The following is an 18388-nucleotide window of genomic DNA, read 5'->3' as shown; positions in this document are numbered from 1 at the left end:
AAAGACTTTTACAGACCTGCTCAATTTCTTTGACTTCCCACCTTCACTTAGCATCTCCAGTGAATGCATTGTGTTTGTCTGTACAGTTAAATTTCTCTTTTGTTTTCAAATATTGCCCAAATGATGTTGAACAGATTCAGGAGTTGTTCACAGTATTTCCTCTAATATTTGTTCTTCTGGAGAAAGTCTGATTAGTTTTTTTTCCGGCTAAAATAAAAGCAGTTATTATTAGTTTAAAGCCAGTTTTAAAGCCATTTTAATGTCAATATTATTAGCCCCCTTAAGGAATTGTCTCCAGAACAAGGCAAGGCAAGTTTATTTATATAGCACATTTCATACACAGTGGCAATTCAAAGTGCTTTACATAAACAAGAATAAAAGAAACAAGTAAAATAAAAATAAAAACAAATAATAAAAATGCGTAAAAACAAAACAAAACATAAAAACAGGTAAAATGTGATATGAAAGAATGAAGAAGAAGAGAAAAACATGATAGTGCAATCTGTGGGTTGCAGCACAGTGCTCATTCAGTAAAGGCACAGCTAATCAGATGTGTGCCTAATGTTGGAGCACATCTGATCATTTCTGGAAGCTGATTCCAGCAGTGAGGGGCATAGTGGCTGAAGGCATATTCACCCTGCTTTGACTGAACTCTTGGAACTTCTAGTTTATATGATCCTAATGATCTGAGTGATCTGTTGGGTTTGTATTCAGTGAGCATATCTGTGATATATTTAGGTCCTAGGCCATTTAGTGATTTATAGAGCAGTAATAATACTTTAAAATCTATTCTGAATGTAACTGGCAGCCAGTGTAAAGACCTGAGGACAGGTGTGATGTGCTCTGATTTTCTGGTTCTGGTTAGAATTCTGGCTGCAGCGTTCTGGATGAGCTGCAACTGTCTGACTGTCTTTTTAGGAAGACCAGTGAGGAGTCCATTACAGTAATCCACCCTGCTGCTGATAAAAGCATGACCAAGTTTCTCTAAATCTTCACTAGAAACAAAGCATCTGATTCTTGCTATGTTTTTGAGATGATAGTATGCTGATTTACTGACTGCTTTGACATGACTGTTGAAACTCAGATCTGACTCCAGAGTCACACCAAGATTCTTGACCTTATTTTTTGTCGTTTGACCTTTAGTGCCAAGGTACGCATTTACCTTGAGAACCTCATCTCTGTTCCCAAACGCAATGACTTCAGTTTTCTCTTTGTTTAACTGAAGAAAGTTTTGGCACATCCAATTGCTCATTTCATCAATGCACTGGCAGAGGGTGTCAATGGGGCTGTAGTCATTAGGCACTAAGGCTAGGTAGATCTGAGTGTCATCAGCATAGCTGTGGTAGGAGATTTGGTTCTTTCTCATTATTTGGCTCAGAGGGAGCATGTAAAGGTTGAACAGGAGAAGTGCACTATTGTTGTACAATGACTTGCCTAATTACCCTAATTTTACCCTAATTACCCTAGTGAAGCCTTTAAATGTAAATTTAAGCTGTATAAAAGGTGTCTTAAAGAATATCTAGTCTAATATTAGTAGTAATACTAATGCGGTAATTTTGGCAGCACTACAAATATTATCAAAGCATTATCAAATAATATCAAATATTTCCTAAATGGTGTTTAACAGAGCAAGGAATTTTTCACAGTATTTCCTATAATATTTTTTCTTCTGCAGAAATTCTTATTCGTTTTATTCCAGCAAGAATTTTTATCTTTTAAAAACCATTTTAAGGTCAATATCTTTACCCCCTTAAGCAATATTGTTTTGAATGTCTACAGAACAAACTGCTGTTACACAATGACTTGCCTAATTACCCAAACTTTACCCTAATTAACCTAGTTGTCACTTTAAGCGGAATACTAATTTCTCAAAAAACATCTCAAATATTATTTACTGTCATCATGACAAAGAGAAAATAAATCAGTTATTAGAGATGAGTTATTAACACTGTTATGATTAGAAATCTGTTGGAGAAATCTGAGGGCTAATAATTCTTTAAGACTTTAACCGCATGTTTGAGTGTGTGTGTGTGTGTGTGTGTGTGTGTGTGTGTGTGTGTGTAACCCACCAGAGACGAGTGTGTATCCCTTGTCCAGCAGTGCGGCCGCCATGGCCTTGGAGTTCTTCAGAACCTGAGCGATATACTCTCGAAACATGGGCGACGTGGCCTGGAGACACACCAGAGAACAATCCTTAATTATCAAAAAACACAGACGAGCTCCCAGTGCAGGAGCCGGTGTTCAGCAGACCATCAGAGGGAATCAGACATGCTCGAGCTCAAGGATGATCCTGCATGTGGGTATTAACCCTGCTGCAGGTACAGTTGAAGTCTGAATTATTCGCTCTCCTGTATATTTTTTTACACGATTTCTGTTTAATGGAGAGCAGCACATTTCTAAACACAATAATTTAAAGAATTAATTTCTAATAACTGATTTCTGTGTGGTATTTTGAGCTGAAACTTCACTACACACTAGAGACATCAGAGACGCTCAAAGTTGGGCCTGCGGGTCAAAATTGGCTCATGGTAACCTTTGATTTGGCCCGCCATCCCATTAGAAAAGAAAGGGAGCCTGATAGGGAGGTGGTTACAATGGCATGGGGAGATGGTGCAAAAAAATAAAAAATAAATTTAATAAAATAAATAAATGAATAAAACAAGCCCCAGACAGCTTTGAGATATGATTTACTCAGGGTTCTTACACCTTTTCCAACTTCAAACTCCAGCACTTTTCAAGCACTTTCAAGGTGCATTCTTATGCTTTTCCAGCACTGAACCACCACAATAAATGATGTTTATATATGCTGTATGTAGATTTTTCACATTTAAATCCATTGTGCTATTTAAAAAACACAATATGACATTTTAACCTAAATTGTTGAATACTTTTGAACATGATTTATTAGGTTAGTTCAGCCAAAAATGGTAAAAATGGTAAAAAAAAATAAAAATAATTTAATACATTGTATACAACATATTGTATACATTGTGACAGTTGAAAAGAGGTGCTATTTGTGTAGGAACAATGTTTCGGTCATGAGTTATTGATCCGGAAAATCCGATTCTGTGAATCTGTTGCTAACTTTACTGAACTAGTCAAGTTTAGGATTGATTTCTGTTATTTATTTAGAATAATATTCATTCATTCATTTTCTTTTCAGCTTAGACCCTTTATTAATCTGGGGTCGCCACAGTGGAATGAACCGCCAACTTATCCAGCATATATTAAACGCAGCGGATGCCCTTCCAGCTGCAACACATCACAGGAAAACACCCATACACACTCATTCACACACATACACTACAGACAATTTACAGCTTGTGAAATTCACCTAGAGCAAATGTTTTTGGGACTTGGGGAAACCGAAGCACACGGAGGAAACCCATGCCAACACGGGGAGAACATGCAAACTCCACAGAGAAATGTCAACTGACCCAGCCGGGGCTCAAACCAGCGACCTTCTTGCTTCACCATGCAGCCTCTGAGCAGTTGCTCAGTTATTTACTGCTGTCATTAAAAGATCATGACTCCTTGAGTCAGTGTGAGTCTGAACAGCCACGCTGTGTTAAGCCGCATCGCACAGCAGCCCCAATCCTCCACCCTCAACATCTCTTACTCATATGCATTAAACCAATTGGTGATCTGCCAATCAGGATCTGCCACATAATCCAATCTGGAATCTTGAGGTTGTCAAACTGACGTTATTCTCTCTTCTGGCTGCCGTTATCAGTCTTACACTATTGCTTTCCTCTTCCTGAAGGTCTTGACAACACCATCCTGAAGTTTATCTGTTATTATTTCAGCAAATCAAATTGTAAATAATGATGTGTTGTGCTCTCCCATTCACCGCGCTCTGAGTTCACCAACGATGAGCACTTCTGCTGCCGACAAACCGGCACATGTGAAAAGAGGTCATTTGTGATTTGCATTTGATGATGTGCGTTCTGAATGTACAATAATAAACAGTGGTGTGATGGTATGCATGACAGGGTGAAAGTGAATTTTCACCTGTTTGAGAGCCACAGCGACGCCGGCGATGGCGTGATTGTGTGGGCCGCCCTGAAGCGAAGGGAACACAGAGAAGTTGACCTTCTCCTCCAGATCATACATGATCTCTTTGCCCTTCTTATCAACCGAACGCACACCCTTACGGTAGAAGATAAGTCCCGCCCTGGGGGAGGAGTCACACAAGAAGGGAAGGGGTAACAATTAATGCATGTAAAACTAATACTGTGTACATTATGCATACAAGCAGTCAGAAAAAACAACAGAAAAACTAATTCTGCACCAACTCTGAGCTAATGTTCAACAGCAGGTGACGCTCTTGACTAGTGTTTAACAGCAGATGGTGCTATAGGCTAGTTTATAACAGCAGATGGCGCTCAAGGCTAGTTTTTAACAGCAGACGGCGCTCTAGGCTAGTTTATAACGGCAGATGGCGCTCTAGGCTAGTTATTACTGGCACTCTAGGCTAATTATTAACAGCAGAAAACGCTTTAGGTTAGTTTTTAACAGCAGATGGCGCTTTAGGCTAGTTTTTATTTACACTGAGTGCTCTAGGCTAGTTTTATTGGTGGCTTAGGATAATTTTTAACAGCAGATGGTGTTTTAGTCTAGTTTATAACAGCAGACAGTGCTTTAGGCTAGTTTTGAACTGTAGATAGAGCTCTAGGTTTGCTTTAAATGGTGCTCTAGGCTAGTTTTTAACAGCAGACGGCGCTCTAGGTTAGTGGTTAACAGCAGACGGCGCTCTAGGCTAGTTTATTACAGCAGACAGCACTCTAGGTTAGTTTTATTGGTGCTCTAGGCTAGTGTTTACCAGCTGATTGTGCTCTAGGTTAGTGGTTAATAGCAGATGGCACTCTAGGCTAGTGTTTAACAGCAGACGGGACTCTAGGCTGGTTTTTAACAGTAGACTGCGCTTAAGGCTAGTGTTTAATAGCTGATAGCACTGTAGATTAGTTTTATTGGTGCTCTAGGCTAGTGTTTAACAGCAGATGGAGCTCTAGGCTAGATTTTAACTGCAGAGGGTGCTGTAGTCTAGTTTTAATAGTGCTCTAGGCTAATGTTTAATAGCAGATGGCGCTCTAGGTTAGTGTTTAACAGCAGACGATACTCTAGGTTAGTTTTTAATAGCAGATGGCGCTCTAGGCTAGTGTTTAACAGCAGACAATGCTCTGGGTTAGTTTTTAATAGCAGATGGCGCTCTAGGCTACTTTATTGGTGCTTTAGGCTAGTGTTTAACACCAGATGGTGCTCTAGATTAGTTTTTAATAGCAGATGGCGCTCTAGGCTAGTTTTTTGGTGCTTTAGGCTAGTTTTTAACAGCAGATGGCACCATAGGCTAGTTTTATTGGTGGTCTAGACTAGTGTTTAATAGCAGACGGTGCTCTAGGCTAGTGTTTACCAGCAGACAACGCTGTAGGTTAGTGTTAATTAGCAGATGGCGCTCTAGACCAGCTTTATTGGTGCTTTAGGCTAGTTTTTGACAGCAGACAACACTCTAGGTTAGTGTTTAATAGCAGATGGCGCTCTAGACTAGTTTTATTGGTGCTCTAGGCTAGTGTTTAACAGCAGACAACACTCTAGGTTAGTGTTTAATAGCAGATGGCGCTCTAGACTAGCTTTATTGGTGCTCTAGGCTAGTGTTTAACAGCAGACAACACTCTAGGTTAGTGTTTAATAGCAGATGGCGCTCTAGACTAGTTTTATTGGTGCTCTAGGCTAGTGTTTAACAGCATACGACGCTCTAGGTTAGTGTTTAATAGCAGATGGTGCTCTAGACTAGCTTTATTGGTGCTCTAGGCTAGTGTTTAACAGCATACGACGCTCTAGGTTAGTGTTTAATAGCAGATGGTGCTCTAGACTAGTTTTATTGGTGCTCTAGGCTAGTGCTTAACAGCATACAACGCTCTAGGTTAGTGTTTAATAGCAGATGGTGCTCTAGGCTAGTTTTATTGGTGCTCTAGGCTAGTGTTTAACAGCATACGACGCTCTAGGTTAGTGTTTAGTAGCAGATGGTGCTCTAGGCTTGTTTTATTGGTGCTCTAGGCTAGTGTTTAACAGCAGATGGAGCTCTAGGTTAGTGTTTAATAGCAGATGGCGCTCTAGACTAGCTTTATTGGTGCTCTAGGCTAGTGTTTAACAGCAGACAACACTCTAGGTTAGTGTTTAATAGCAGATGGCGCTCTAGACTAGTTTTATTGGTGCTCTAGGCTAGTGTTTAACAGCAGACAACACTCTAGGTTAGTGTTTAATAGCAGATGGTGCTCTAGGCTAGTTTTATTGGTGCTCTAGGCTAGTGTTTAACAGCATACGACGCTCTAGGTTAGTGTTTAATAGCAGATGGTGCTCTAGACTAGTTTTATTGGTGCTCTAGGCTAGTGTTTAACAGCATACAACGCTCTAGGTTAGTGTTTAATAGCAGATGGTGCTCTAGGCTAGTTTTATTGGTGCTCTAGGCTAGTGTTTAACAGCATACGACGCTCTAGGTTAGTGTTTAGTAGCAGATGGTGCTCTAGGCTTGTTTTATTGGTGCTCTAGGCTAGTGTTTAACAGCAGATGGAGCTCTAGGATAGTCTTCGGCTTATTTTAATGGATATAACTGATATAAAATATAATAAAATTGTTTTGTTGGGAAATAGATATAAACAGGTGTACTCATTTATGCTGAGAACTACATGTGCGACCATTGTAACTAACATTGACTGTGCTAGAATGTGTTTTTCATGTGTTCTGCACTCCTGTCTTTCTAGAGGTGCATGATGGGATTGTACCTGGAGCCTCGCAGTGATTTGTGTGTGGTGGTGGTGACGATGTCTGCGTGCTGGAATGGTGAGGGAATAGCTTTAGCTGCCACCAGTCCGCTGATGTGCGCCATGTCGGCCAGCATGTATGCGTTGATCTCGCTGCACAGCTGGAGAGAGGCAGAAAACACACAATAACAGTCATGAAAAAATAAAGAGTAATGAAGAGCTGACAGCAAACATCCCAATCAAAGCGTTCCCGTTATCAGAGAGTGACCCGATGAGATCCGCTCGCTCCGGGGAACCAGACCCAGATACCGCAAACACACTTCTGAGCATGACGACACGCTTTCAGGGTAAAAATAATTTCCAGCTGATTATACACTGATAATTTTATGCACACTGATGCACTTAATCTGTACTGATGTGTGTGTGTGTGTGTGTGTGTATGTGTGTGATGCTGACCTTGTGTTTATCTACCAGAGAAATCAGGCCACAGTGATTTCTAGCAACTGAAACACACACACACACACACACACACACACACACACACACACACACACACACACACACACACACACACACTCGCACATATACACACAAGCGCTCACACAAAATTATACGCATACACACTCATAGCCCGCAGTGGCAGCTTAAGAAAACACTGCAAACCTAGGGGAACAAAAAATGAGGAAAACGCACACACACTCACACATGTAAATGCATGCACACACATACTAACACACACACACACACACACACACACACACACACGCCTCCACATATGATTGATAACTACTTCTTTATATGCAAAACTGCCAGCCAATCGGTTTACTTAGAGTCTACAATTAGCCACGCCCACTCAAACAGCGTATTCAGATAAGAAAAAAATTGCACAGAAAATCCAAAAAAAATTCTAAATTATTTATCTGAATCACCTACATTATTGCTGTAAATTAAATTACTGTAAATTATTATTGTAAATGGACATGAGAGAACAGTAAGAAAAACATTAAGGTACTTCATGACCACTTTAATCATTAAATTCTGAATTTTTCCTCAGAATTATGACTTTAATTATGAATAAAACAACAACATTGAAGTACTTCATAATCCTTTAATCTTGCAATCTAGAATTTTTCCACAATATTATTACTTCATAGCTATTAAATATACACTCACTGGCCACTTTATTAGGTACACCTTACTAGTCCCAGGTTGGACCCCTATTGCCTTCAGAACTGCTTTAATCCTTCATGGCAGAGATTCAACAAGCTACTGGAAATATTCCTCAGAGGTTTTGCTCCATATTGTCATGATAGCATCACACAGTTGCTGCAGATTTGTCGGCTGCACATCCATGATGCCAATCTCCCGTTCCACCACATCCCAAAGCTGCTCTATTGGATTGAGCTCTGGTGACCGTGGAGGCCATTTGAGTACAGTGAACTCATCGTCATGTTCAAGAAAGCAGTCTGAGATGATTGAGCTTTATGACATGCTGTGTTATCCTGCTGGAAGTAGCCATCAGAAGATGGAGACACTGTGCTCATAAAGGGATGGACATGGTCAGCAGCAATACTCAGGTAGGCTGTGGCGTTGATGCTCAATTGGTACTAATGGACCCAAAGAAAATCTCCCCCACACCATTACACCACCACCACCAGCCTGAACCGCTGATACAAGGCAGGATGATCCATGCTTTCATGTTGTCTGAGCCGAGCATCTGAATGTGTCAGCAGAAATGGAGACTCATCAGAGCAGCAACGTTTCTCCAATCTTCTATTGTCCAGTTTTGGTGAGTCTGTGTGAATTGTAGCCTCAGTTTCCTGTTCTTAGCTGACAGGAGCGGCACCCGGTGTGCTCTTCTGCTGCTGTAGCCCATCCGCCTCAAGGTTGGACGTGTTGTGTGTTCAGAGATGCTCTTCTGCAGAGCTCGGTTGTAGCGAGTGCTTATTTGAGTTACTGTTGCCTTTCTATCAGCTGGAGCCAGTCTGGCCGTTCTCGTCTGGCCTCATCAACAAGGCATTTGCCCCCACAGAACTGCCGCTCACTGGAGATTTCCTCTTTGTCGGAGCATTCTCTGTAAAGCCTAGAGATGGTTGTGCGTGAAAATCCCAGTAGATCAGCAGTTTCTGAAATACTCAGAGCAGCCCGTCTGGCAGCAACAACCATGCCACGTTCAGAGTCTCTTAAATCCCCTTTCTTCCCCATTCTGATGCTCGCTTTGAACTGCAGCAGATCTTCTTGATCATGTCTACAGGCCTAAATGCAGTGAGCTGCTGCCTTGTGTTAACGAGCAGTTGGACAGGTGTACCTAACAAAGTGGCCGGTATGTGTATATTTTTTCCTAAAAATGTTCAAAGTTGCAATTAAAATATAGCAGGATTCAGATTTTTTTTCTCTGATTTGTTTTTAGATATCTGTTATTCTGCTGCAGAATTAAAATAAATAAATATAACGCATAATTGCAGTTTGTATCTCACAGTTCAGGCCTCTCAGATCTGCAGATTCACACTTGTAAAACACAATTACCACTTCCAGTGTTCTGTTAGTGTTCTCTGTGGTGGGAATAAGCTTGTGCGGAGCTCTGTTCACACCCTAGCGAGTGCCCTACATAGATGGCACACAACAAAGAGCACGCATTAATCCTAGGAGAGCTGATGACACCTTCACATGCTGTCTATGTAGGGCACTCAATAGTGGTCAGAGCAGAACAGATTCAGGACGAATGAACTAAAGTCATCGTAAGCGCTCAGTGAGTGACAGCAGAACGGCATTATGGGAGTTTGACTGAGTGTGAGTGTGTGTGAGCATGCATACATGAGGGGATGTGAGCGTTTGAGCTTGTGTGTGTGTGGTTGTTTGAGAGTGAATTTGAATGTGTGTGTGTGTGTGTGTGTTTGTTTGAGGGTGAACTTGAATGTCCGAGTTTGTGTGTGTTTGTGTGTGTTTATTTGAGAGTGAACTTGAATGTTTGAGTTTGTGTGTGTGTGTGTGAGCGTGTGTGTTTGTTTGAGGATGAATTTAAATGTTTGAGTTAGTGTGTGTGTGTGTGCGTTTATGTATGCATGAGTCCGAAAGAGTGTGTGTGCATATGTTTGTGTGAAAGGAGTGTGCATGCACGAGTGAGTGTGTGCATATATATGTGTGTGAGTATGCATAAGTCTCAGAGTGTGTGTGGGCATGCATGCGTGTGTATTCGAGTCAGAGAGAGAGAGAACGTGTGTGTGTGTGTGTGTGGATGTGTAAGGAGTGAGTGTGCACATGTATGTGTGTGTGCATGCACGAGTGAGTGTGTGCATATGCATAAGTTTCAGAGTGTGTGTGGGCATGCACGTGTGTGTGCGAGTCTGAGGGAGCTAGAAAGAAAGAGAGTGTGTGTGTGTGTGTGTGTGTGTGTGTGTGTGAGAAAGGAGTGAGTGTGCAAATGTATGTGTGTATGCACGAGTGAGTGTGTGCATATATGTGTGGGTGTGTGTGTATGCATAAGCCTCAGCCTGTGTGTGCATGCATGCGTGTGTTTGTGAGTCTGAGGGAGTGTGTGTGTGTTTATGTGTGTGTGTGAAAGGAGTGTGTGCATGTATGTGCGTGTATGCATGAGTGACTGTGTGCATATATGTGTGGGTGTGTGTGTCAGCATAAGCCTCAGCCTGTGAGAGAAAGTGTGCATGTGTGTAAGGAGTGAGTGTGCACATGTATGTGTGTGTGTATGCACGAGTGTGTGTGCGCATATATGTGTGGGTGTGTGTCTATGCATAAGTCTCAGCCTGTCAGCCTGTGTGTGCATGGGTGTGTGTTTGTGAGTCTGAGAGAGTATATGTGTGTGTGAAAGGAGTGTGCACATGTGTGTATGCATGACTGAGTGTGTGCATATATGTGTGGGTGTGTGTGTGTATGCATAAGGCTGACAGAGAGAGAGAAAGAGGGGGGTAAGGGTGCTTGTGTATGAGTGTGAGTGTAGATGTGTGTGTGTGTGTGTGTATTCATGCATGAGTCTGAGAGAGTGTGTGTGAGCAAAAGTGGCAGAAACAGTGAATGTGTTTGTCATCTCTGAGGCGTCAGGCATGAACGGTTAAACACAAATGTGTCAGAGAGACAGATGAGTGTGTGTGTGTGTGTGTGTGTGAATAAAGAAAGAGCAGTCACAACTGCAAAAATAAACCCTGAGAGAAAGAGTTTATAGTGTTTCTATATTAATGCGTCTGCTGGCACTGCTTTAACTGCAGGCAGGAGCCACACACACACACACACACACACACACACACACACACACACACACACACACACACACACACACACACATACACACACACACACACACACACACACACACACACACACACACGCACACACGCACGCACGCACACATGCACACACTTTACAAACAGACAAATATTACACTACTGGTTTTTACAACACCAGATTTAACAGAAATGACCTTAATGACCCTAATGAACCTAGTTAAGCTCTTAAGTGTCTCTTTGAGCTGGACACTGGTGTCTAGAACACTCTGAGTGCTGTCCAGTACCGTCTTGATGCGGCAGTAGTCGATGAGTCTGGCGTAGGCGCTGGTTCCAGCGATGATGAGTTTGGGTCTGAAGAGTTTCGCCGTCAGCTCCATCTGATCATAGTCGATCAGGCCTGTTTTAGGCTGAGAGAGACACACAGACATGCTCACATTACACACACACACATTACAGAAACTAATGACATACAGTTATTAAACTAAAGTAAATCAGCCAATAATGATCAACAACAATTAAAAACAATCTGCTTCTGGTCAAATTTTCAGATTACTTGCCCTCTCTACCACACACACACACACACGCATGCATGCGCTCACACACACACACACACACACACGCTCATGCTCTCGTCTCACTCTCTCAAACTTCTGTCTTCATCTCTGCTGTGTGTTTCTGAGATCCGGATAGTAGATAATCTTGCTCTCTCTCTCTCTGGGTTTCTGTCTGTTCACTCCATCACTCTATGTGTATGTGTGTGTGTGTGTGTGTGTGTGTGTGTGTGTGTGTGTGTGTCTGAGGGCTGCCTGTCGATTTCCTATTATCTCTCCCATAGAGGAAACACTGACCACTCATCCATCACACACACACACACACACACACACACACACACACACACACACACACACACACACACACACACACACACACACACACACACACACACACGCACACACGCACACGCGCACACGCGCACACACACTTTCTCTTCATTAGTCGTCATCATTTATGATCACTATAGTACTGAAGACCTCAGTTGTGTGTAACTCACGTTGAGTTTGTAGGGCATCGACTCAAAGTAGATGGAAGTGGCGGAGATGCGGCGGACGTCAGACATGTACCCGTGGGTGAGACTGAGAGAAAAACACAGAGCTCAGGTCAGGGTCATCAATGAGTGAGTGAATGAACGAGTGAGTGATTGAATAAACAAGCGAATAAACAAAGGAGTGAGTGCATAAGAGAGAATGAGTGAGTGAGTGAATGAGTGAATGAATGAACGAGTGAATGAGTAAGTAAATGAATAAATGAGCGAGTGATTAAGTGAGTGTATTAATGAACTGATGAATGAGTCAACGAGTAAGCCAATGAGAATGAAGGAATGATTGCATGAACAAGTTAAATGAATGGGTGAATGAGTGAGTGAATGAGTCAAAGAGTGAATAAATGTATGAGTGAGTGAATGAGAAAATGAATATATGAGGAAATAAAAGGAGTGAGTGAGTGAGTGAATGAATTGATGAATGAGTGAAGAATGAATGAGTGAATGAATTAATGAATGACTGAGTGAATGAGTGAATAAATGAGTGAGTGAATGAATAAGTAAATTAATGAATGAGTGAATGAATGAGTGAATTAATGAACTGATGAATGAGTCAATGAGTGAGCAAATGAGAATGAATGATTGAATGAATAGGTGAATGACCTATGAGTAAATGAGTGAGTGAATGAATAACTGAAAAAATAAAGGAGAGTGAGTGAATTAGAGTGAATAAGTAAATAAATGAGCGATTAAATGAGTGAATAAATTAGTAAATGAATCAATGAATGGAGTAAATGAGTGAGTGAATTATTGAACTGATGAATAAGTCAATGAGTGAGCAAATGAGAATGAATCAATGAATGATAGACAGAATAAATGAAATGTACGGGTGAATAAATAAATGAGTGAGGAAATGCATGAATGAGTCAAACAGTGAGTAAATGAGTGAGTGAATAAATAAATGAGTGAGTGAGTGAATGAATGAATGAGTGAATAAATAGATTAATAAACAAAGGAGTGAGTGAGAGTGAATGAATGAGTGAATGAGTAAATGAATGACTGAATGAATGAGTGAATAAATGCGTTAGTGAATAAATGAGTGAATGAATGAGTGAGTGAATTAATAAACTGATGAATGAGTTAATGAGTGAGCAAATGAGAATGAATGAATGAATAAATAAGTGAAATAAATGTGTGAATGAATGAGTGAATGAATAAGTGAATGGATGAATGGGTCAAAGAGCGAGTGAGTAAACTAATGAGTGAGTGAGTGACTAAGTGAATGAATAAATGAAAAAATGAAGGAGTGAGTAAATGAGTGAATGATGAATGAATGAGTGAATTAATGAACTGATGAATGAGTCAATAAGTGAGCGAAGGAGAATGAATGAATGAATGATTAAATTAAAGTGTGAAATGAATGGGTGAATGAGTAAGTGAATGAGTGAGGGAATGGATGAATGAGTCAAAGAGTGAGTAAATGAGTAAGTTAATGAGTGAATAAGGAAATTAATGAGTGAATTAATAAATGAGTGAATGAATACATTAATAAAAGGAGTGAGTATATGAGTAAATGAATGATGGAATGAGTGAATAAATGAATGAAAGAATAAGTGAAATGAATGAGTAAATGAATAAATGAATGACTGAGTGAGTGAGTGGATCATTGAACTGATGAATGAGTCAATGAGTAAGTGAATGAGAATGAATGATTGAATGAACAAGTGAAATGAATGAGTGAGTAAATTAATGAGTGAGTGGATGAATGAGTCAAAGAGTGAGTGAGTGAATGAATGAGCGAGGAAGTGAATGAACGAGCGAGTGAATGAATGAGTGAGAAAATGAATGTATGAGCGAGGAAGTGAATGAATGAGTGAGTGAACGAATGAGTGAGTGAATGAATGAATGAGCGAGGAAGTGAATGAATGAGTAAGTGAATTAATGAGCGAGGAAGTGAATGAATGAGTGATTAAATGAATGAGCGAGGAATGAATTAATGAGCGAGGAAGTAAATGAATGAGTGAGTGAATGAATTAATGAGTGAGGAAGTGAATGAATGAGTAAGTGAATTAATGAATTAATGTCACTCACTGTCCACCATCAGGCAGGTCCAGGCCCATGATGCGCTCGTGTGGGTTCAGCACTGCTGTATACGCAGCGAAGTTTGCTGGAGATCCAGAATAGGGCTGAACATTCACACCCCAGAGCTGCGGGTCCAGATCAAACGCTTCCAGAGCTCTCTTCTGACACAACAACTCGATCTGATCCACCACCTCCGCTCCGCCGTAATACCTGCGCACACACACACACACACACACACACACACACACACACACACACACACACACACACACACACACACACACACAAACGCACGCACGCACGCACGCACGCACGCACACAGACAGACAGTCAGTCAAACTCATCAGACAGTGTGACATGACAGACTGAACCCCAGACAACCTAACATTTACACATTTGAAAATCTAAAATAATAACATTTCTAACAAGTAAAAATAAAAGCATCAAAAATAAAATCCTAAAATGATGTTTGAGAAAAGAACTAAATTATTTTATCCTACTTTTAAGCTTTACATGTTTATTAAATCAGGGCATGTGCAGGAACACTACAGACAATTTCAATACCTTTTAAGACTTTTTAAAGCCTTTCTCAGAATAATTGAAGATGTCATCGCCACTTCAAGTTCTAATCAGTATCAAACCTTTGAATGAATTAATTAATTAATGAGTGAGTGAATTAATGAATGAATGAGTAAATGAGTAAGTGAATGAATAAATGAGTGAGAGATTAAGTGAGTTTATTAATGAACTGATGAATGAGTCAACGAGTAAGCGAATAAGAATAAATGAATGATTGCATGAATACGTGAAATGAATGGGTGAATGAGTTAGTGAGTGAATGAATGAGTGAGTGAACGAATAAGTCAGAGTGAGTAAATGAATTTGTGAGTAAATGAGAAAATTAATAAGTGAATGACTAAATGAAGAAACAAAGGAGTGAGTGAGTGAATTAATAAATGAGTAAAGAATGAATGAGTGAATAAATGAATAAGTGAATAAATGAGCAAATGAATAAAAGAGTTTTTTTCACTTATTTCACTTAAATGAATGAATGAGTGAATGAGTAAATGAATGAATTAGTAAAGTGAATGAATGAACTGATGAATAAGTATCAAACCTTTAACTGATCTATGGTTTCGCTACATGTGGAGAGCTTCACAAATTACGTGACACTGCCTGGAAAGAGGAGCTCGCCCGGACCACCCCAACCTAAACTAATCGCGTGGCTTGAGCACCCCAATGTTAATATTTGGAGGAAAATAAATATATTTATGCTTTATTTTTTAGTCAAACACATTAGACAACACTTGAACACAATTGAAGACCTCGTAAAAACCTGATTAAGACTTTTTAATAACTTTTAAGGGCCTTAATTTTCCCATTATTAATTTATAAGCTTTTAATAATTTAAGACCCCGCAGACACCCTGTAAATACATACAAAACAATCCTAAACACACAAAAAGGTCGCGCGGGTATTGAGGGTGGTGTCACGGACGCCGCCCTCTCTTTTCTGCTGCCCTACGTGGTCACCTACTGTAGGTCGCCTCTATGGACGAGCTGGCCATGTCTTCGTATAGTTTGCTTGTTCTTCCCGTGTTCCCACATGCGCTATAGGGGAATTGATGAACTAAATTGCCCGTAGTGTGTGTGTGTGTGTGTGTGTGTGTGTGTGTGTGTGTGTGTGTGTTTCCTAGTGTTCGATCACGGTTGGAAGGGCATCCGCTGTGTAAAAATATATGCTGAAATAATTGGTGGTTCATTCCGCTGTGGCAACCTCTGCGGAATAAAGGGACTAAGCTGAAAATGAATGAATAGATGAATAATATACATTGTTTCATTAGAAATCTTGAGTCTTAAGCCTCATTCTCTCTACAAGCGATTTGCAGCAGCGAAGCGACAAGCGTTCATTTCAACAAAGAATAAGCGACTTCCTGCGACCTTCATCTAGGCGAGTGACACTGACCGCTGGTGACCAGGTGGATGTGCCGAGCAAACCACAAAGTTGAGAATCCTTCAACTTTATGCAAATGAAGAGCGACTTTGTCAAGCGTCAGCCAATAGGAGCAGCAGTAGAGCTCACGTGATCCTCTCTCAGCTCGCCCAGAGGCTGGTTGTATTCGTGCAGTGTAGACCTACACACCCCTGCGGTTGAAGCAGGCCGCCACCCAGAGCGACAGGCAGCTACAAAGTCACTGCTAACCTGAATGAGGCATTTAATTCATGTTGGTTTAATGCAAAAAACACTAATGACAGATAAAAAAAAGGCAACAGTGCGAACTCTAACAGCAGGTCTATCTCAGACTTTAGACCAGAGTTTGTCTTCATCAGGTCAGCAGTCGCAGGTACAGTGTGAATGTGTGTGTGTGTGTCTGCCACAGTAAACAGCAGCTCAGTGATGATGCTGTCGGTGCTTTTAAATAGACTTCTGGATAAATGAACAGCTCACCTCTTCCCCGGGTATCCCTCTGAGTACTTATTGTTCAGACACGAACCCTGAGCCTCCAGAGCCGCACGACTGCAGAAATTCTGTCAACACACACGCGCGCACACACACACACACGCACACGCACAACCACACACGCACAAACACATACGGATGCACACACGAAGACACACATACATGCACAGAGACACAGACACAAGCATGCATGCACATGCACACACATACACAAATACACACAAACAAACAAGCACGCACGCACACATGCATACACACACGCACACACGTACACAAACACATACATAGACCCAGACACACGCGCAAACACACACACGCATACACAGAGATACACAGTTATAGAACCAGACACACAGACAAACACACACACACACATGCGGAGACATGCAGACACACATACATAGACACAGAAACGCATGTACACACAAACACGCATGGACAGTTGCATGTGTACACACACACACACACACAGATGAAAACACACACATGCACAGAGACACAGATTGCACGCAAACACACACAGACACAAATGTGCGTGCACAAACACATGCACGCACACACATACAGACACACACAGGCAAAGAACCAGACAAAAACATACATATACAAACACACACACGCGCACGCATGCACAAACACACATGAACAGGTACATACAGACACACACAGACAAGCATGCACACACAAACATGCATGCACAGATGCAGGTACACACACACACATACACACACACACACACACACACACACACACACACACAGACAGACACAGACACACAGACACACACTGTAAATGACACTCAGAGAAACAGATGAAACTCACAGCCTCTTTGAACAGCACAAACACATTTAAAAAGAAAGATGAGGTTAAAGTGAGTGTGTGAGTGTGTGTGTGTGTGTGTGTGTGTGTGTGTGTTTTAGTCGCTCATATCTCTGCTTCATCAATCAGCATCACTCCACTCATCCATTCATTCATCCAGACATAATAAACACATCACAACACTACTGTAGAAGTTAACCACAGTCATTTACCACACATCCATTCATCTGAGTAAATGAACACATCACATTATATATGCGTTACTTAGAGTTTACTACATCCACAATATATCGACTCCTGCATTCCCTCTCTCAGATTAGACAAGTTTATTTATTTTATAATTGGCTTTGTAAGTGATTTATTTTTGTCACTTGTGTGATTTTCAGTACAATAATCCATTAATGTATTGTACACTCACTGGCCACTTTATTAGGTACATCTTACTAGTACCAGGTTGGACCCCTTTTGCCTCCAGAACTGCCTTAATACTTCATGGCAGAGATTCAACAAGCTACTGGAAATATTCCTCAGAGATTTTACTCCATATTGTCATGATAGCATCACACAGTTGCTGCAGATTTGTCGGCTGCACATCCATGATGCCAATCTCCCGTTCCACCACATCCCAAAGCTGCTCTATTGGATTGAGCTCTGGTGACTGTGGAGGTCATTTGAGTACAGTGAACTCATCGTCATGTTCAAGAAACCAGTCTGAGATGATTGAGCTTTATGACATGCTGCGTTATCCTGCTGGAAGTAGCCATCAGAAGATGGAGACACTGTGCTCATAAAGGGATGGACATGGTCAGCAGCAATACTCAGGTAGGCTGTGGCGTTGATGCTCAATTGGTACTAATGGACCCAAAAATCTCCCCCACACCATTACACCACCACCACCAGCCTGAACCGCTGATACAAGGCAGGATGATCCATGCTTTCATGTTGTCTGAGCCGAGCATCTGAATGTGTCAGCAGAAATGGAGACTCATCAG

At 41.2% G+C, this 18388-nt stretch overlaps 1 protein-coding gene across 1 annotated transcript in view; it reads right to left on the bottom strand.

The window, feature by feature from the left end:
• Positions 1–18388, bottom strand: part of shmt2 (serine hydroxymethyltransferase 2 (mitochondrial)) — a 53142-nt gene that overhangs the window by 11671 nt on the left and 23083 nt on the right. Inside the window, 7 exon segments of the mRNA NM_001123374.1 lie at positions 2070–2169; positions 4012–4174; positions 6780–6919; positions 11281–11403; positions 12048–12129; positions 14127–14327; positions 16566–16645. Of these exon segments, the coding sequence (NP_001116846.1) occupies positions 2070–2169; positions 4012–4174; positions 6780–6919; positions 11281–11403; positions 12048–12129; positions 14127–14327; positions 16566–16645 (889 nt within the window).

The sequence above is a fragment of the Danio rerio genome, chromosome 6 (assembly GCF_052040795.2).
Source record: "Danio rerio strain M-AB ecotype USA chromosome 6, GRCz13ab, whole genome shotgun sequence".
NCBI classification, from domain to species: domain Eukaryota; kingdom Metazoa; phylum Chordata; class Actinopteri; order Cypriniformes; family Danionidae; genus Danio; species Danio rerio.
Note: the sequence above shows the minus strand (reverse complement) of the source record. Positions and strands in the feature narration are given on the sequence as shown.